At 38.9% G+C, this 14,561-nt stretch overlaps 1 protein-coding gene across 4 annotated transcripts in view; it reads right to left on the minus strand.

Annotated features, from left to right (window-relative positions):
* Positions 1 to 12,144: 12,144 nt before the first annotated feature.
* USP15 (ubiquitin specific peptidase 15) overlaps positions 12,145 to 14,561 on the minus strand; it is a 70,198-nt gene continuing 67,781 nt past the window's right edge. For 3 of the 4 annotated variants that reach the window (XM_071802679.1, XM_065838704.2, XM_071802686.1), the window contains 2 exons: positions 14,334 to 14,422; positions 12,145 to 14,038 (listed from right to left, as the gene is read on the minus strand). In XM_071802679.1, the coding sequence (XP_071658780.1) occupies positions 13,853 to 14,038; positions 14,334 to 14,422 (275 nt within the window). In that variant the 3' untranslated portion in view covers positions 12,145 to 13,852. The remainder of the gene's footprint in view (positions 14,039 to 14,333; positions 14,423 to 14,561) is intronic. The other variant, XM_071802683.1, reaches the window with a different exon arrangement.

Below are 14,561 nucleotides of genomic sequence, written 5' to 3' on the forward strand. Positions count from 1 at the left end.
GCCAACGCCGCGCGTCAGGCCGCTTCCGCACACACGGCCCGGGGGCGGGGAGAGCGGCGGCTGCCGGGAGGCGGCACCGGCACCGGCCCCGGCTTCCTGGGCCCCCGTTGCGCTGGGGCGGGAGCGCTACCCCTTCCCTGCCGTGTCACTGGAATCACGCCGGGCAGGGACGGGCGGCATGAGGGGGCAGGAGGCAGTGGCCCAGAGTGAGGAGAGCCCCCACCAGCGGCGAGCTGCCGGCGAGCAGGGGACGAGCAGCCGCCTTGGTGAAGAGTACGTGGGGAGGGGGCGGTGAAGACCTTTGGCCTCGCCCCAAGTCACCTGCAGGTGTTCTGTGAAGTCGGCACTGAATGCGGCTTAATAATAATAAACTAAAAACCGTACAAAACACACAACAAGAAAAAACACACAAAACCCAAAACGCGCGAGGGAGATGGTTGTGTTTTCCCTGTGAATCGTGAAGTTCTTCGCGTTCTCCTGCAGGAGCGAAGGTTTGTGCCCATCGCCAGCCGTGTGTGCGTGTACACAGTATTCTGTGGTTTTCTCTAGGCAGAGCCAGACTGAACTCTTGGGTGAGAAGATAAACACAGGGCAAAAAGGAGGGGACAGGGGGGCAGTCAGCTCTCGGTACTGTCCTTGTCACCAGCAGTGTCCTGAATCCAGTAGCCTTCCAGCTTTAGCCCGTTCCAAAAGCAGGCACCCGAAGAACGAGCATGAGATCTTCTACCCGTACCTGGTACTTGGAGTGATGCTCCCCACGAAACTGTAGCCCAGCCTGAACGCTGCCTGGGACCTTCCTTCTGGAGAACAAACACTATTCATCATGGAACATTTCACAGAGGTTTTGGTCCCTGTTTCAATAATTATTTATCCGTATTCTGGTTGCTGTAAATCCTGTACTTCCGTGGCTGCCTACCCGTAACATGGCATGGTTCTGTTGCCCTGCCATAAACACAGGGAGTGAGAAGACATTCTGGAGTTTCTACAGTCTGCAGTTTTTAAACTTGGGAGTCTTGAAAAGGAGCTATGAAGAATCATAACAGAATAAAATTTTCCATCTTACTATTAAAAATAATTTTAAATAACGGCTTTTCTTTACTTTGCTGAAAGTCTTCAGTCTTATTCAGAGAATGTTCTAAGATTTCTTTTTATCCTTTTCCTTGTGTATCTTGTAATGAAAAAGATAAAAGAACTTCTTGTAAATTTCAGCGTCCCTACTCATATGTTGGGGTTCATTTACTGTGGGTTACATTGCAAACCCTATAGTGAACAGGCTCCCACTGGTACAGCATTGTTCACTGTACCTGTAGACACAAATCTTTCGGTGTGCTTTGTAAGCTGAAAAGTGCAGGATTGCTTTCTCAGCAATTTATTATTTTAAGATCTTTATTTTTATGTTTTCAAGTTACTGGCTGTTAACTTGACAGAACCAGATATATGGATGTGAGGTTTTAAAAGTGCATGTAATACTGGCACAACTGAACTAGGTGGACAAACTTTATATGCCTTTAGACAAGGAATTAGGATTTCACCCTTCAGTCAAATCAAACCCATGATTCTGTAACATTGTTATGCTTTCACAATCCTTTGCTCTGTACATTCTCGAAAGCTCTACACATGCTGAACTATTTACCTGCTTAACCAATAAGCATTTTGCAAAGGATTTTCCTGTCTCAGTGCTTCCATTCTGGGCTTCGATCACAATGGCAATTCACAAACCAATCCAAATATCTTCATAAAAAACACGGATGATTTCCTGGGACAATGAGTCAATTAATTATTGACTATGCTTAGGTATTTCCTAGGTAAGCTTTAATGATTTACTTCCTTCTTGTCATTTGGACGTTTCCAGCTGTTTACGTGGTGAGCTATGGGCATATTGGTATTCCCCAGATTTACTTGTCTGCCTAAACTGAAACTATTGAAATAGATTGTGGAATAAGGGTCAGTAAGCTTGTATAACACTGCCTTTCTTATGAAAAGGGAGCAAGTAATTTGGATAGAATTTGTCTGAATTTGACATCTTAAGTGAATGCATCCCGGTGTCATTATTATCCCTGCAATCAAAATTAGTAAAGTGAGGAAAACCGTCATATGGCCATATTTCCTTGATAATAATGCTGAGACAAGTAAGAAGAATTTAGGTTAATCACATTTTAAACCAGCAAATTAGTATGTATGTGCATACTAATTCCATGCAAATCTTACTGTTTTGTTTAACCAAACAAGATTACTGCAAACATTGAGTTTGGACGGGTGGCTACTCTGACATTGTGAATGCCTGATAAGTTAAATTGCATGAAAGGCAGATGATGTTTTCTTCAATCAAAGCCGTAGCAGTAAATTTGTCCACCCGTCCTCAGGGAGTAATGCCAGCTTCTGAAGTAAATAATGAGGGCATAGATGATTTGAGTAAAACTGACAACTTGTTGCTGTATGATTTTTTTTTGTTAAGGATTGTGTAAAAAGATTGTAAAAATAATTAAGAGCAGTAGTGGTAAATATTTTGGAATATAAACTATTAACACCTCTTAGAAATGTTTTGTGTATTTTTTGTGTTGTAATTTATAGTATTTGTGTAAAATGGTGGTTTCTTCAGAAAACGCAGCTTATTTCATTATGTTAATTTTTTTATCATATTAGCTTTTACCTGCTGGTTATCAATCTTTTCTTATTCCAGGTGTGTAGTGGCACAGAACTGGGAACATGCTACAGGCTTGCCGTGTTTCTAACAGCTTGATAGCAACCCTATTATTCTATTATGTGTGACATATAAAATGTTTTTTAAAGCTGTTTCTGGTTGATGTTCCACACTTTTCATTAATCTCAGCTTGATCAGTGCTCTGTTTTGTAGATCAGGAAAAAAAAGGACCGTATGCTACTCCTCTCATAAGCAAAAAACATTAACGTTCTTGATTCTTCAAATAATTTTCTCTTATTACATCACAGAGTCATAGATTTATTTGTCTGCTGAGATCCATGAAAAAATTTCTACTGCAGCTTCTTAGTTGTCTGTTACAGTACACAATCTTTAGCTTTCAGTCACCCGCTATCCTCTCTGCAGATTAACAGCACCCTTCTTTAAGTCAGTCAGACAAAAATTGGACATGCAGTTGTACTAATACCCAACTCACGGTACTGGAATGCAAAATTATTTTAGAACACTATAACAATGTATTCTGGGGAATTACATCTGCTTCTAAAACTGAGATTATGATAACTTTTTAGTATAAGGTGTTTTCTGTTTATACATAGGGATGCTTTTTGAACCAAGTGGAACACTTGTGAATTTGGTGAGACCTGCTGTCAGGATCTTAGGAAATTTGGTATAAAATAACTTTCATAGGCAACATTCCTCCTATATAGGAGGGGTTTTTGAGATCAAGTACAGTCTCCTGTGTGTCTTACCTGAAGGCCATTCTGTGTTTGATACTTAAATCTCAGTGACTTAGTTTAAAATACGTTCTATTTGCTTATTTCACTTTTTACCGTTTACACTTATCGCACGTACCTTTTCAGGTACCAGAATTGACACTCAGTCTGCTCAGCATTGCCAACCAAATACAGCAAGATTGTTCATGGGTTCAGAAGGTAATCATACAAGGGGTTGCAGAATTGAAGGTTTTCAGATCTGCTGAATACCAGAATTTGGAACTATACATGTGCCTGAATCTCAGGAGTGTCTCTTAAACATAACATGATCTTTTTCATTGTTTTGATGTATGCCTTTTGTAAATGCAAAAGATCTATTAGTTAAGCTAAACCAGAGCAGTTAAACTATTTAAACTAGCCAGGATCCTTTTAAGTGACACTTACTTGGTTGTGAATGTGACTCAACTATGGTTGCATTTCATTGCAATAGATACTATTGCACATGTTCCTATCCTTGGGTAAAAGTGCTGTCCTGTTTTTTGGTATGTTTTAAATGGCTCAGTTTCAATTCAAGTTGTTTTTGAGTCAAAAGGTGGAGCAGCGTTTGTGGACATCTCTGAGGGCAAGTTTTTGACTAGCAAGCTAAAAATGCTAGTTAGCTGTTAAGCTAACTTTGTATTATGCTGTGATTATTGTTGTTTTCTTTGTTATAAAATTATTTTATTTTGTGAAGGGCAGCGGGTGACTGAAACAATTCCCTGTAGCCTTATGGCCCTAATTGCCAACTGAAATGCTCACAAGACCTATTGTGATTCATTAAATTACCTCTTGGAAGCAGCGTTTATGTTCATTCCAAATGATGTGCATCAGTCCTTTTGATTCAATTAAACATGGGATTGTGCTGAGCTGTGGTAATTTCAGGTGTTTCAGTCCGTCCTGGTAGATGTGTGCAGATGCAGATTCTGAGTATGAGAACAGGGTCCTGTCGCTGCGTTTTACAGAGGCTGAACTATCAGATTTCACTGTGGCAGTGAACTGGTTTCATGCTGGTGGCAAGAATCGTGGCTTTTCCTCTGAGTTCACTTTTCTAATGATCCTTTATACTTTTCTAACTGATTTGAATCTATACGTAGTACTAGTACTAAACAAACGTCACGTTATGAAATACCATCAACTGTGTGGTCAAAAGCAGAGGTAATAGCCTTCCATATAGTACCTGGTGGTCTTTGTTTGTGTGTTTTTCTTTTAATGGAATAGAAGCAAAACCCTTCTTCCTTTAAGATGGGTTGTATGAGGAAGTTAGATCTACCAGCAAATTGAAAAATACTTGGTTTTCCAGCATGAACTTACTTTTTGCATAGGTGTGAGCGTGTATTTACATATTAGTACACATCTTGTTTGTATATTTGCATGTTAATACATATTTTATTTTGTTTAGTCAACTAAAAGCAATCCCAGCTGCTGACTGTCAGTGAATCATCCTCTTTGTCATTAGCAAACTATCAATAATTATATCACGTTACCTTTAAGGTGACTGACAAAAATGTTAAGTAGCAATGCCCAAAATGTCAGACCTGTGATACATACTAAATACTCAGTAATGATTCCCTGTTGGGCTACAGTGTGATCACTTCAGGGCTTACACACAAATCTCTCAACCAGAGGCTTAGATGCTTCCATGATTCCTGTATAACCAGCCAGCAAAGCTGTTTTTTCCATTTTTTCCTACTGGACTTTTGTCCAGACAAATTCTCAGAGCAATGGGTTTTGGTTTTTGTTCTTTGTTCTTTTGGACTGCCCTTTCGAATACTGGTAATTGAATCAGCTGAACCTGTTAGCCTATTTTCTGAGAAAGAACTGCTGTCCAGTGCTTGAATTAATTTATTTCTGTCTTAGAGCTAGCAGTGTAACAACGCACAAAGGGATACATGATATTCACAAATCTTATCAGCAGCTCTCATACCCTTCATACTTAAAACTGAGCGTTACTCAGGACATATTAAATGGCTTTTCCAGCTCACACAGGAAGTGTGTGGCTGGGCTGGGGAATAAACCTTACTCTGTGCATTAAGCTGAATGTGTCTTTCATTCCCTTACACAATAAATAGTATTTGTTAGATAACGGAATTATTATCTATTCAGGCTGCACCTGTGAATTTTCCATGCATGGTAACGCAGTCCATTCATGATATGTTTTTTTTTCCTGCCAAGTGCAGGAAATACCGAAACCATGATGGAGATTTTACTTGACAGTTGTTTACATTGAAAAACCCCAGGCTGGCTGTCCCTGCCGCCCTCTGAACAATCAGCACAGCCTGAGGTCATGGTCAGAGGACAGAGAAACTTCAGCGATGTTGCGCTTCTGATCAGAATTTACTGCAATCTTCATGTCTGTTATTAGGAATTCTTGGTTTAGAAATAAAGGCATAGATGCCTCAAAGCCAAATAATTTGGATTCTAGGCAGTGTTATTTGATCCAGAGCTCCTGACAGTGGATCAGCTGCACTCTTGGGACAAGTCTTCCGCTGAGTATCTCCTTCTCACTGCAGGATGCATGATGTAAAAATGCCCATCAAGAATGTCAGAAATACGCATTGTGCTACAGTCTGTTTGTTTTGCTGCTCTCTCATCTATTTGCCAAAAGCCTTCCCTGTGTCTTTTTAATAATTTATTTTTTATCTCTTCTTCAACTTGTATGAAAATTATAGAAATACTTCCCGACACCTAGCAGCCTACAGACAATCTACTGATCACAACACAACACTGGAGAGGAGAAGTGTGTTCCCCTGTGTAAAAATAATTCTTTTTGGCTGCTGCAGCAGAGAGGAGAATCTGCTGGATGCTTTCCTCAGGCTCTGCTGGATCCTTCTGCAAGATAATAATTCCAGACTGCAGCCCTGGGGCTGCTGAGTGATACTGTTACTACAGGAGAGTTTCCACCCACTGAATAGATGTTAGGTCCTGTGCATTGGGGATGGCCTCTGTCTACCTAGCCAACATTGCAGTAATATCTATAAAATACAGAAGATAACTATAAGTACTACATAAGTAGCGTGGACACCAGCACACTACCTAGGTATTCTTCTTTTCTCTCACTACCACAGCTATGCTGCCAGCATGACCAGCTTAAGTTGTAGCTAACTCTGACCAGCCTAGAAAAGACTCAGGATGGCCATGTACTTCTGAGAGTCTCCAGCACGACTTCACAAAGTCAACTGAAGTGTAACCATTCAGTTATTTTACAGGCAGTTCTTTCTATAAACTATAAGAATCAGAGCTTTCTTATAGAAGAGATCTTGATGAAGAGCTCCTTCATGTAGAGACCTTGATTTACCTAACATGGGGGCTCTGAGCAAGCTGATCTAGTTGAAGATGTCCCTGCTCATTGCGGGGAGGGGGGGTGGGCTAGATGGCCTTTAAAGGTCCCTTCCAACCCAAACTATTCTATGATTCTCTATTGCACTCATCTTTGCTGCTTTATGGAGAGTATAGACCTCTTCTTACCTAATTCAAAGGACTTTGCCTGTTACATAGATATTTGAATGGCTGCATGTGTGGCTGTGTTTATAAACAGCAGTCTGAAAGAAATGTTGTTACTTAGGTTGAGTCAAAACAGATAAACAGAATGAAGGTACTTCTCAGGGGTTTTGGAAGGCATCCAAAGAAATCCAGTCATCAAGAGCCAAATGCTTTCCTTTGCAATAAAGCAACTGTACAGCTCACCTCCACATACAAATATGAATTCCCAATACAGCAGGGCTATAATGTAGTATGTATCTAAGTCCTGGGTCATGTGTGAGCACATATGTCCATATCCAAGGATGCATGCCCGTGGCAATTTCATAGGTATTACTGGCATTTTGGGACCATTTCTAGGTGGTGTATTTGGTATTTCACAAATGGGAGCCCCTTTCTGGAACCCGCTCCCAAGGCAGGAGCCTGTCCACCTCCTCTTGCTGGTGTGGACGTGATAGGAAATTCCAGGCCTGAACACACACTGTTCCAGCTGAGAGTCAAGCCCTGGAGCTACTGGATGGATCATTAAGTGAGATGTGTAAGAAGCTCATGTGAAACTTGTTCAGCCAGTCTGAGACTTTATTTCCTTTTGGCAGTATGGTCATCAGTAGATTCCTATGGCTGTTTATTTCTAGGGGCCTTACTTCCCTGATCCAGTCTTAGCTGACAAAACCACGCCATGGCCTAAGATGATCTGATACACAATTTAATTATAAAATTAGCAGTTAACTTTTACTAAGTATTGACAAATTTTTTAGGAGATGACTGGGCTCCTGACCAGCTCCGCCACACTTTGGTTTGGGGGATACAAAAGTCTGGTGAGCTTGAGTGTCTTATTTTGTTGGACGCAAGATCACAGAAAGCCAGGACCAGCCTTTCAATGGAGTTACAGCAAGGTTTCAAAGAACTTGACACTTTGGTGTTTTTTTGCCCTTCAGGACATTTAGAGCCTTCCTTTGTAAACCTGATCCTGAACACTAATAACACATCTACAGCTCTTGATGTTTTTCAATACATGGACACGTAAGCTGCAGTTGTCTAGATAATGACTAGATGAGGATTCATGTCAAAATTAGTTTGGCTCTTCTATTACTGCCTTATTTAAAAATGTCCTAATAACCTGTAGATTGTTTCCGTTCTAGTGGTTTCCTTTATCTTTCACTAAGAAGATAAATCCATTGCTAAGAACCAAGTTACTTTTGTTTTTTTCCCCACAAGGCAACCCTTATCTATAAAAGATTTTAATTCTCAGTCGCCTGTTGGTCACTTTTGCAGTATTTGCCTTTTATTTTTTTTATTTTTTAATTTTTTTAATTGTAGGACTCTGTTTGCATTTTTTGCTTTTTTTTTTTTCCTAGAATGTATTTGAAATCCCATATCACCTCCTTATTAGTATTCTACGGCTACTTCTTCATAACATCCATCTGCCTATTGATGCAGTATAGGCTTTTCCATACTCCTGCCAGTTTTCTTAGCTGTGATTCATCATTTTTACAAACATTCACATTCTGCACAATTTCTTCCTCTTTGCCATCCGTTCTCTTGCTTTTGTCTCCTACTGGTGTAGAATCACATTGGATTACTTGATATGTTTATTCCGGAGAGAGCGTGGAAATTTAAATCTTAAATCTGGTTTCTTTCCTTTTATTTCTAACTGCACGTTTGTTCACGGAAGTTTTGGGAAAATTTTTATTGGTTAGATAAACTATGTCTATGTGGGCTTTTTATTTCAAGGAAAGAATATAATGTCTGTCAAATTCTAATAATATTGTCAAATGCTACTGGGAAAATGGAGACATTATAATCCATCACACTTGATATTAAGGGAGCAATTGACATTAAAAAAATGAGCTGTCTAGATGACAGCCTCACACTGAGCATGGTGTTAACCAGACGGAATCCAAAGATTATAGACGGACGATAACCAAATTCTTCCCATAGTAAGTAGTTCTCCAAACTTCTTTCTTTTCTCTCTTAATCTTTGCCACTTTATCTGAAAAATATTACAGGAATGTCTGAAGGTACATTTCCTGAAGACAACATCTAAGGCATTATTCCCTATACCAAAAATCAACATGTACATCTAATTTCCTCAAATTGTGCAAAAATAAGTTAATTAAACAATTCAGAATCTCTTAGAAAGAAAGTTCTGTTGTCTCCATCCCATCAGCTGGTTGTGATTATTGTGTAGTACCAACATCAGAAATCCAAATATTTTTATTATGTTTGACTAAAACTTTTCCATTGGCTTTGTTGCCCAATTGTATTTGATTAATCTAAAATGTTCACAACATTTTTTTTTTTTTACTGAGAATTTGGAAAACAAAACATTTTTAGTATATAAAGTATTTTATTTTACAGTAAAACTCAAAAACCTTCACCTAGTGTCAGTAGCCAGAAACTCATTGGTAGCAGAGGATTATTTACAGGAAAAGATTTGGACATCAAACTGCTGTTACTGACAGTCCTAGTACACTTTTGAAAAATGTGTCTGAATCTAGGTCTCAGCTCTGTAAGTTGTATTTAAGATCACGTCATAAATGTCAAAATTACACAGGACATCATTCTCACAAGATAAGGTTAATTAGACACTGCATTTAATTCATTGAGCAGCTATTAGGTCAGGCAAAATTAGTCAACATGACTAACAGGTTTTATTTGATTTTGCAAATGCAGCTATGGAGTAGCAGTGCTGTGTAACTTTTATTGAGCTATTCACTTGTAGCCAAATTATGTTAGGGTTTATGGAAGCTGCTGTTTCCTCACTGGAATGGGGGGTGAACAAGTCAAATAGGATGCAAATACCTTGTCCTCTTATTCAGCAAATTGCACAAGGAAACACATCCTTCCTGAGCAGTCCTAAACTGTGTGTTCTTTGAATACCACTGAGCAACATTCATCTGAGTTGACGGAAGGGGTGTTCTCTGTATTTGCTTTTAATAAGTATGGATGAAATAGTAACTACTGTCCCTTCTGTTTGCAGACTTTCTCCTCAGCTGAGAGACACACATTTACACAACACCCACAGCACTGTACATATTTTATAACATTGACAGATGTTGAAAACAAGCACAGCTCATCTGAATTCTTTCCAGACGCCCTTCATTGAGTTCTGGAAAATGCCTTTGTGCCACCAGAGCTGGCTGCGGAATTTGTTTCAATTGCACGATGTGTAGGTTTTAATTTTCTATTTTTCAGGAACCATGTGTTTTTCAACACTGTCATGACTTAACCGGTCGTTGTGCTTTAACAAAAATTGTCATGGCAAAGCAGGGATGCTCTTCCAGTATTGCAAAGAAGAAGGAAAAGGGGGACATGTTTCAGTTTAGGCTGTAACTGGGGGAAAGAGTCACTTTAGGGAAATGACAATAAATTGTAGAGGTCATTTGAACAGGATTTGGTGCAGCTTCATGAGTTTGCTTTAAGTCAGTAGCAATGGTGCAGGAAGGGAAGAAAAAATCATACAGTTTTCTTCCCTGAAAGGATAGCATGGGTTTTACTCCCATTTTAGCAAATTCTTGTAACACCAGCCTTCCTTCAAACCATGCTGAGCTCGGGGGAAACACCTACACATTCAGGCCTTCATTCAAAACTTGTGAATTTTAACTGGTGCCATTTGGTCTATAGAGGCAGAACATCCCTCTGAAAACAACAGGCTATACAGAGATTAATAAATCTCAAAGGCAAAGCAGAGGGCTCAGGCCAAGTCTCCATCCCGTCAGGGAACCGGCCGTGGCACTTCTTGGATTCTCCCGCCGTAACCCAGGGCTGGCATTGCACTCACCACTTGCCCCCACTGCTTCTTCTGCCAGTATCGTCCCACTCCTTGTTAAAAAGTACAGGCATGAAAGACTCCTGCGCTTATCTCAGTTTGCAGATCATCTGGTTTCAGTTTTGAACCATTAGTTCTTTGAATGTTTCTTTCCACACCAACACCCCCTGCATGCAGTTATTTCCCGCCGCATAAGGTGCCACACACACATTGAGGCACTTCCGAGTAGTCTTCTGATAAAACATCTCCTTACATCTGTTAGTGCAAAATTATTTACTCTGGGCTTTTAACTTTTTCTGTGTCTCCCAGGCTACAATCTGAACTTCTAAAAGGTAGTAACTCACATGGTGTATTTCCCCGGGATCCTTACCACACACCTAGGAAGATTAAATGAACTTTTTATTTCTGCTTATGCATTTTAGGGTGGACAGGGTTTGCTCTCAGAGCAAAAAGGCCTCATTAAATTTCTGTCTTCTCTCCCAAAGTATCAAAGAGGCATTCTGGAGAACTTTTACTGGGAACAGGCTCCAAAAGGAAGTTTTGAATCAGATAACACTGTTTGAAGAAGAAAGTCATTCAAAAAACACCAAGAAACCAGCTTGGTCAGGAATCGTGCTGGTTTTGCTTTTTGAGATTCCTTGTTTTTTTTAGTATACTGAATTATCACTACACAAATGTAGATGGTCTAAGCCAGGGGTGTCAAACTCATTTTCACCGGGGGCTACATCAGCCTCGCAGCTGCCTTCAAAGGGCAGAATGTCATTTTAGGACTGTTTCTAAGCAGTCTCATCAGTCTCCATTTCAGACAAGGCACAGATTCTGCCAGCTTAACAAAGTGTTAGGTTGTACAACACCCTTTTAAACTCTAAAGCTCCAGGCCAATGTGACATGGGACAATCCACGGGAGTATGAACATAGGGGAGCCTTTTGTGTGTGCTGTTCAAAGAGACGATCACTTCTCTAGGATTACTTCCTCTACTCCACAGATTAATCTCATCTCTCAAGCACTCTGATTAAAATAACCAAGTTAAACTCCCAAGCTATTATATTTAGTACACAGCTTTGCATTGGGTTACTGTATTCTACACCTAAATGCAAGGTTTGAAGCCAAAAGCTTGTATCATTTTCCCCCCACCATATGGGTTTGTCTAATCTTAAATATACAGTCTCATTTCACCAACCACCCTGGAATTACTATCTTTCCATTTGATTAATTATTGCTACAGTATTACTTCTGAAAAATAAATAATAGGTTTTTATGTCTCTCTCTCTTTTTTTTTTTTTTTAGCCTTACAAATGTTTTTTAAAGTCAGAGAATGACAGGAGAGAATTCTTTTTATATATACTATGTTTTGGAAATACTATTATTCCGTGCTGGTCATTAAATAGCCATTTTGTAACCGATAATAGAAGCCTTAGACAAAAAGCCTACCCACTACACAAACATTGTGGGCAATGAATTTGTAAGAAAATGGAAGACTAAGTAAGGCCTTGAATAGCTTTATTGAAATCTGTATAAATAAACATGCGCATTTCAAATGTAAACCCAAGTGAACTCAAGTGCAGACAAAATTTTAACCTCTGTCATGCAGGAGGTTAGTTTACATTTAAAGAAAAAAAAAACCTCAAAGCAGCTTTAAAATACCAGGATGGAACACCAGTTTTAATATCAAGGTATAAAGCAAAGCCATGTCCAACATACCTCATTTATATCCTGGTCAAATGCAATTTTTTAAACTTTTTAATGCTAACATAAATAAATAATTTACCAAAATGTGCACTCACAGAGTGAACTTTTATTTACAATACACAATTTATAACCTATTGTATTTGATTAGTTCAAGTGAAGAACATCATACTTTTTGCTTTTTCTTTTTTAAATTATTTGTTTAAACAGTGGGACACAAAGCAATTCTCCAGGTAGTAGATATGTGAAATGTGCCCCCGCACTTAAGAGCCCCTCTCAAAGGCAGTATTGTATACCAATCAACAATACATTCTTCCAACTAGATTAAAGGGAAAGCAGCAAATTAAAAAACTGTCACACTTATTTTGGCATCCTGGACCCCTGAACAGAGTTAACTAAAATCCAATTCAAAGTTTGTATGCCTTATATACTGTACAGGTTCTGACTTAAACATGCAAATGCCAATTCTCTTATGAGTTACCTTTTCAGATATGCTGTAAGGCTATGGTGAATTCCATCAGGAACACACAAAGAAAATTAACAGTCCCACCTTTAAAGTCTTTCTGTTCATTAACAGTTTAAAGGCAGGGTATACTGAAAAAATTCTCATCTAAGCCCAATACACAGTCATTACTATGGATACAGAATACTATTAACTCTGACCCTATTACAGAGTAGTTTGCAAGCTGTCAAACTACAAAAACTGGGAGGAGAGAACTTACAGCACAATTTTAAATTTTGGACTGACACCAGATTAAAATTATGCATGTCTTATAAGCAAGATAACAGGAATTACGTCTGCAGAGTAGATTCCAACAAGCAACAAAGGATACTTACATTTACTTGAAAAACTTTTTGTTAATGCAGCATGAAATCCAGAACCTGTTCCACAGCAGCAGTAAGATGAACATAATATTCTGGATGCTCAACTATATCACAAAAGGTTAAAACACCTTTTCAAGCTATTTCTTCTATTGTGACCGAATTGAAAAGAAAAAAAAAAAACATAGGGAGAAACAAAAATTTGCTCTTCCAAGAAAACTACTGCGTATGTATTTATGACATTTTTACTTGTAGCCTGTGTGACAGCCTAAGGAACATGTATATATCCATTCAGAAACTAGACTTGGCAGTAGTATTCTTGCAGTACTAAGAAAATAAATGTCAGAAATCCACAGATTTAACATTTTAGTTATGAACTCACATCCAAAACAAAAGAAAACATAATCCATCAGAACAGCAGCAGAAAACTTAAAAGGGGTTTATTTGTGATTTCCTATATATAGCTTGTGAATACAAGACTGTAAATGCATTAGAGAGAATTTCTGTTTAAGTTTTTATTGTTTCACTTCAAGTACTGCACATGTTAAAATGTAACAAAGATTTACATTCTGTTATCTGAAACTCCCCATCTCAGATTTTTATTCTTAATTTGGTGGGCAATTTCACTCTTCCAATAGGTATCCCCAGCAGGAAAGTCTCTTTTATGGCTTCTAGTTCTTCCATTAGTTAGTGTGCATACAATTTTCATTTTCTATATCATTATCATTTTCGTTGCTGTCTTCATCACTTTCTAGTGGGATGCCCGTGGCAGCTGAAGCACCTTGTTTAGTTTCCCGGTCAAGAGGGAAAAAGCCAGTTCCACTGATCGTGTCCTGTCTCTGGTAGAAGAGCACATATGCTGCTTTGGACTGTAAAAGAGACAAGTGTAATATGCTCATGAGACTCCAGACAGAACATTTACAATCCAAGTTTTTTGTTTTCTTCCAACTCTGTAAGGTAAAATTACAAAGAAATCCAAAGCTTCCATAGAAGTTACTTTTGCATGTTGGAACAAACCACTCTTGTTTTGTACTGTCCTTTGAAAGAACACAAATGACTACCTGCAAATTTACTGCAAGGTTCATGATTTACTCTTCATTTTTCTTCCCTCAAGAAGAAAACATCATCAACAGTCCCAATTTTAGAAACACAAAAGGTACTTGCCACTATTTGGTCCTCACATGCAGTGGACACACTACTGTCATCAAAGTAGTACCATTTTCCATCATCCTTATTTTTTGCAAAAGCAGTATCTAGGACAAAAAAGTACAATGTCTAAGGTCTTGGTGTCTTCACAGATGTAATACAGTAAATTGCTAGAGTCACAGTATCACAGTATGTTTGGGATTGGAAGGGACCTCAAAAGATCATCTAGTCCAATCCCCCTGCTGG

The sequence above is a fragment of the Patagioenas fasciata genome, chromosome 1, assembly GCF_037038585.1.
Source record: "Patagioenas fasciata isolate bPatFas1 chromosome 1, bPatFas1.hap1, whole genome shotgun sequence".
In the NCBI taxonomy this organism is placed as follows: Eukaryota; Metazoa; Chordata; class Aves; order Columbiformes; family Columbidae; genus Patagioenas; species Patagioenas fasciata.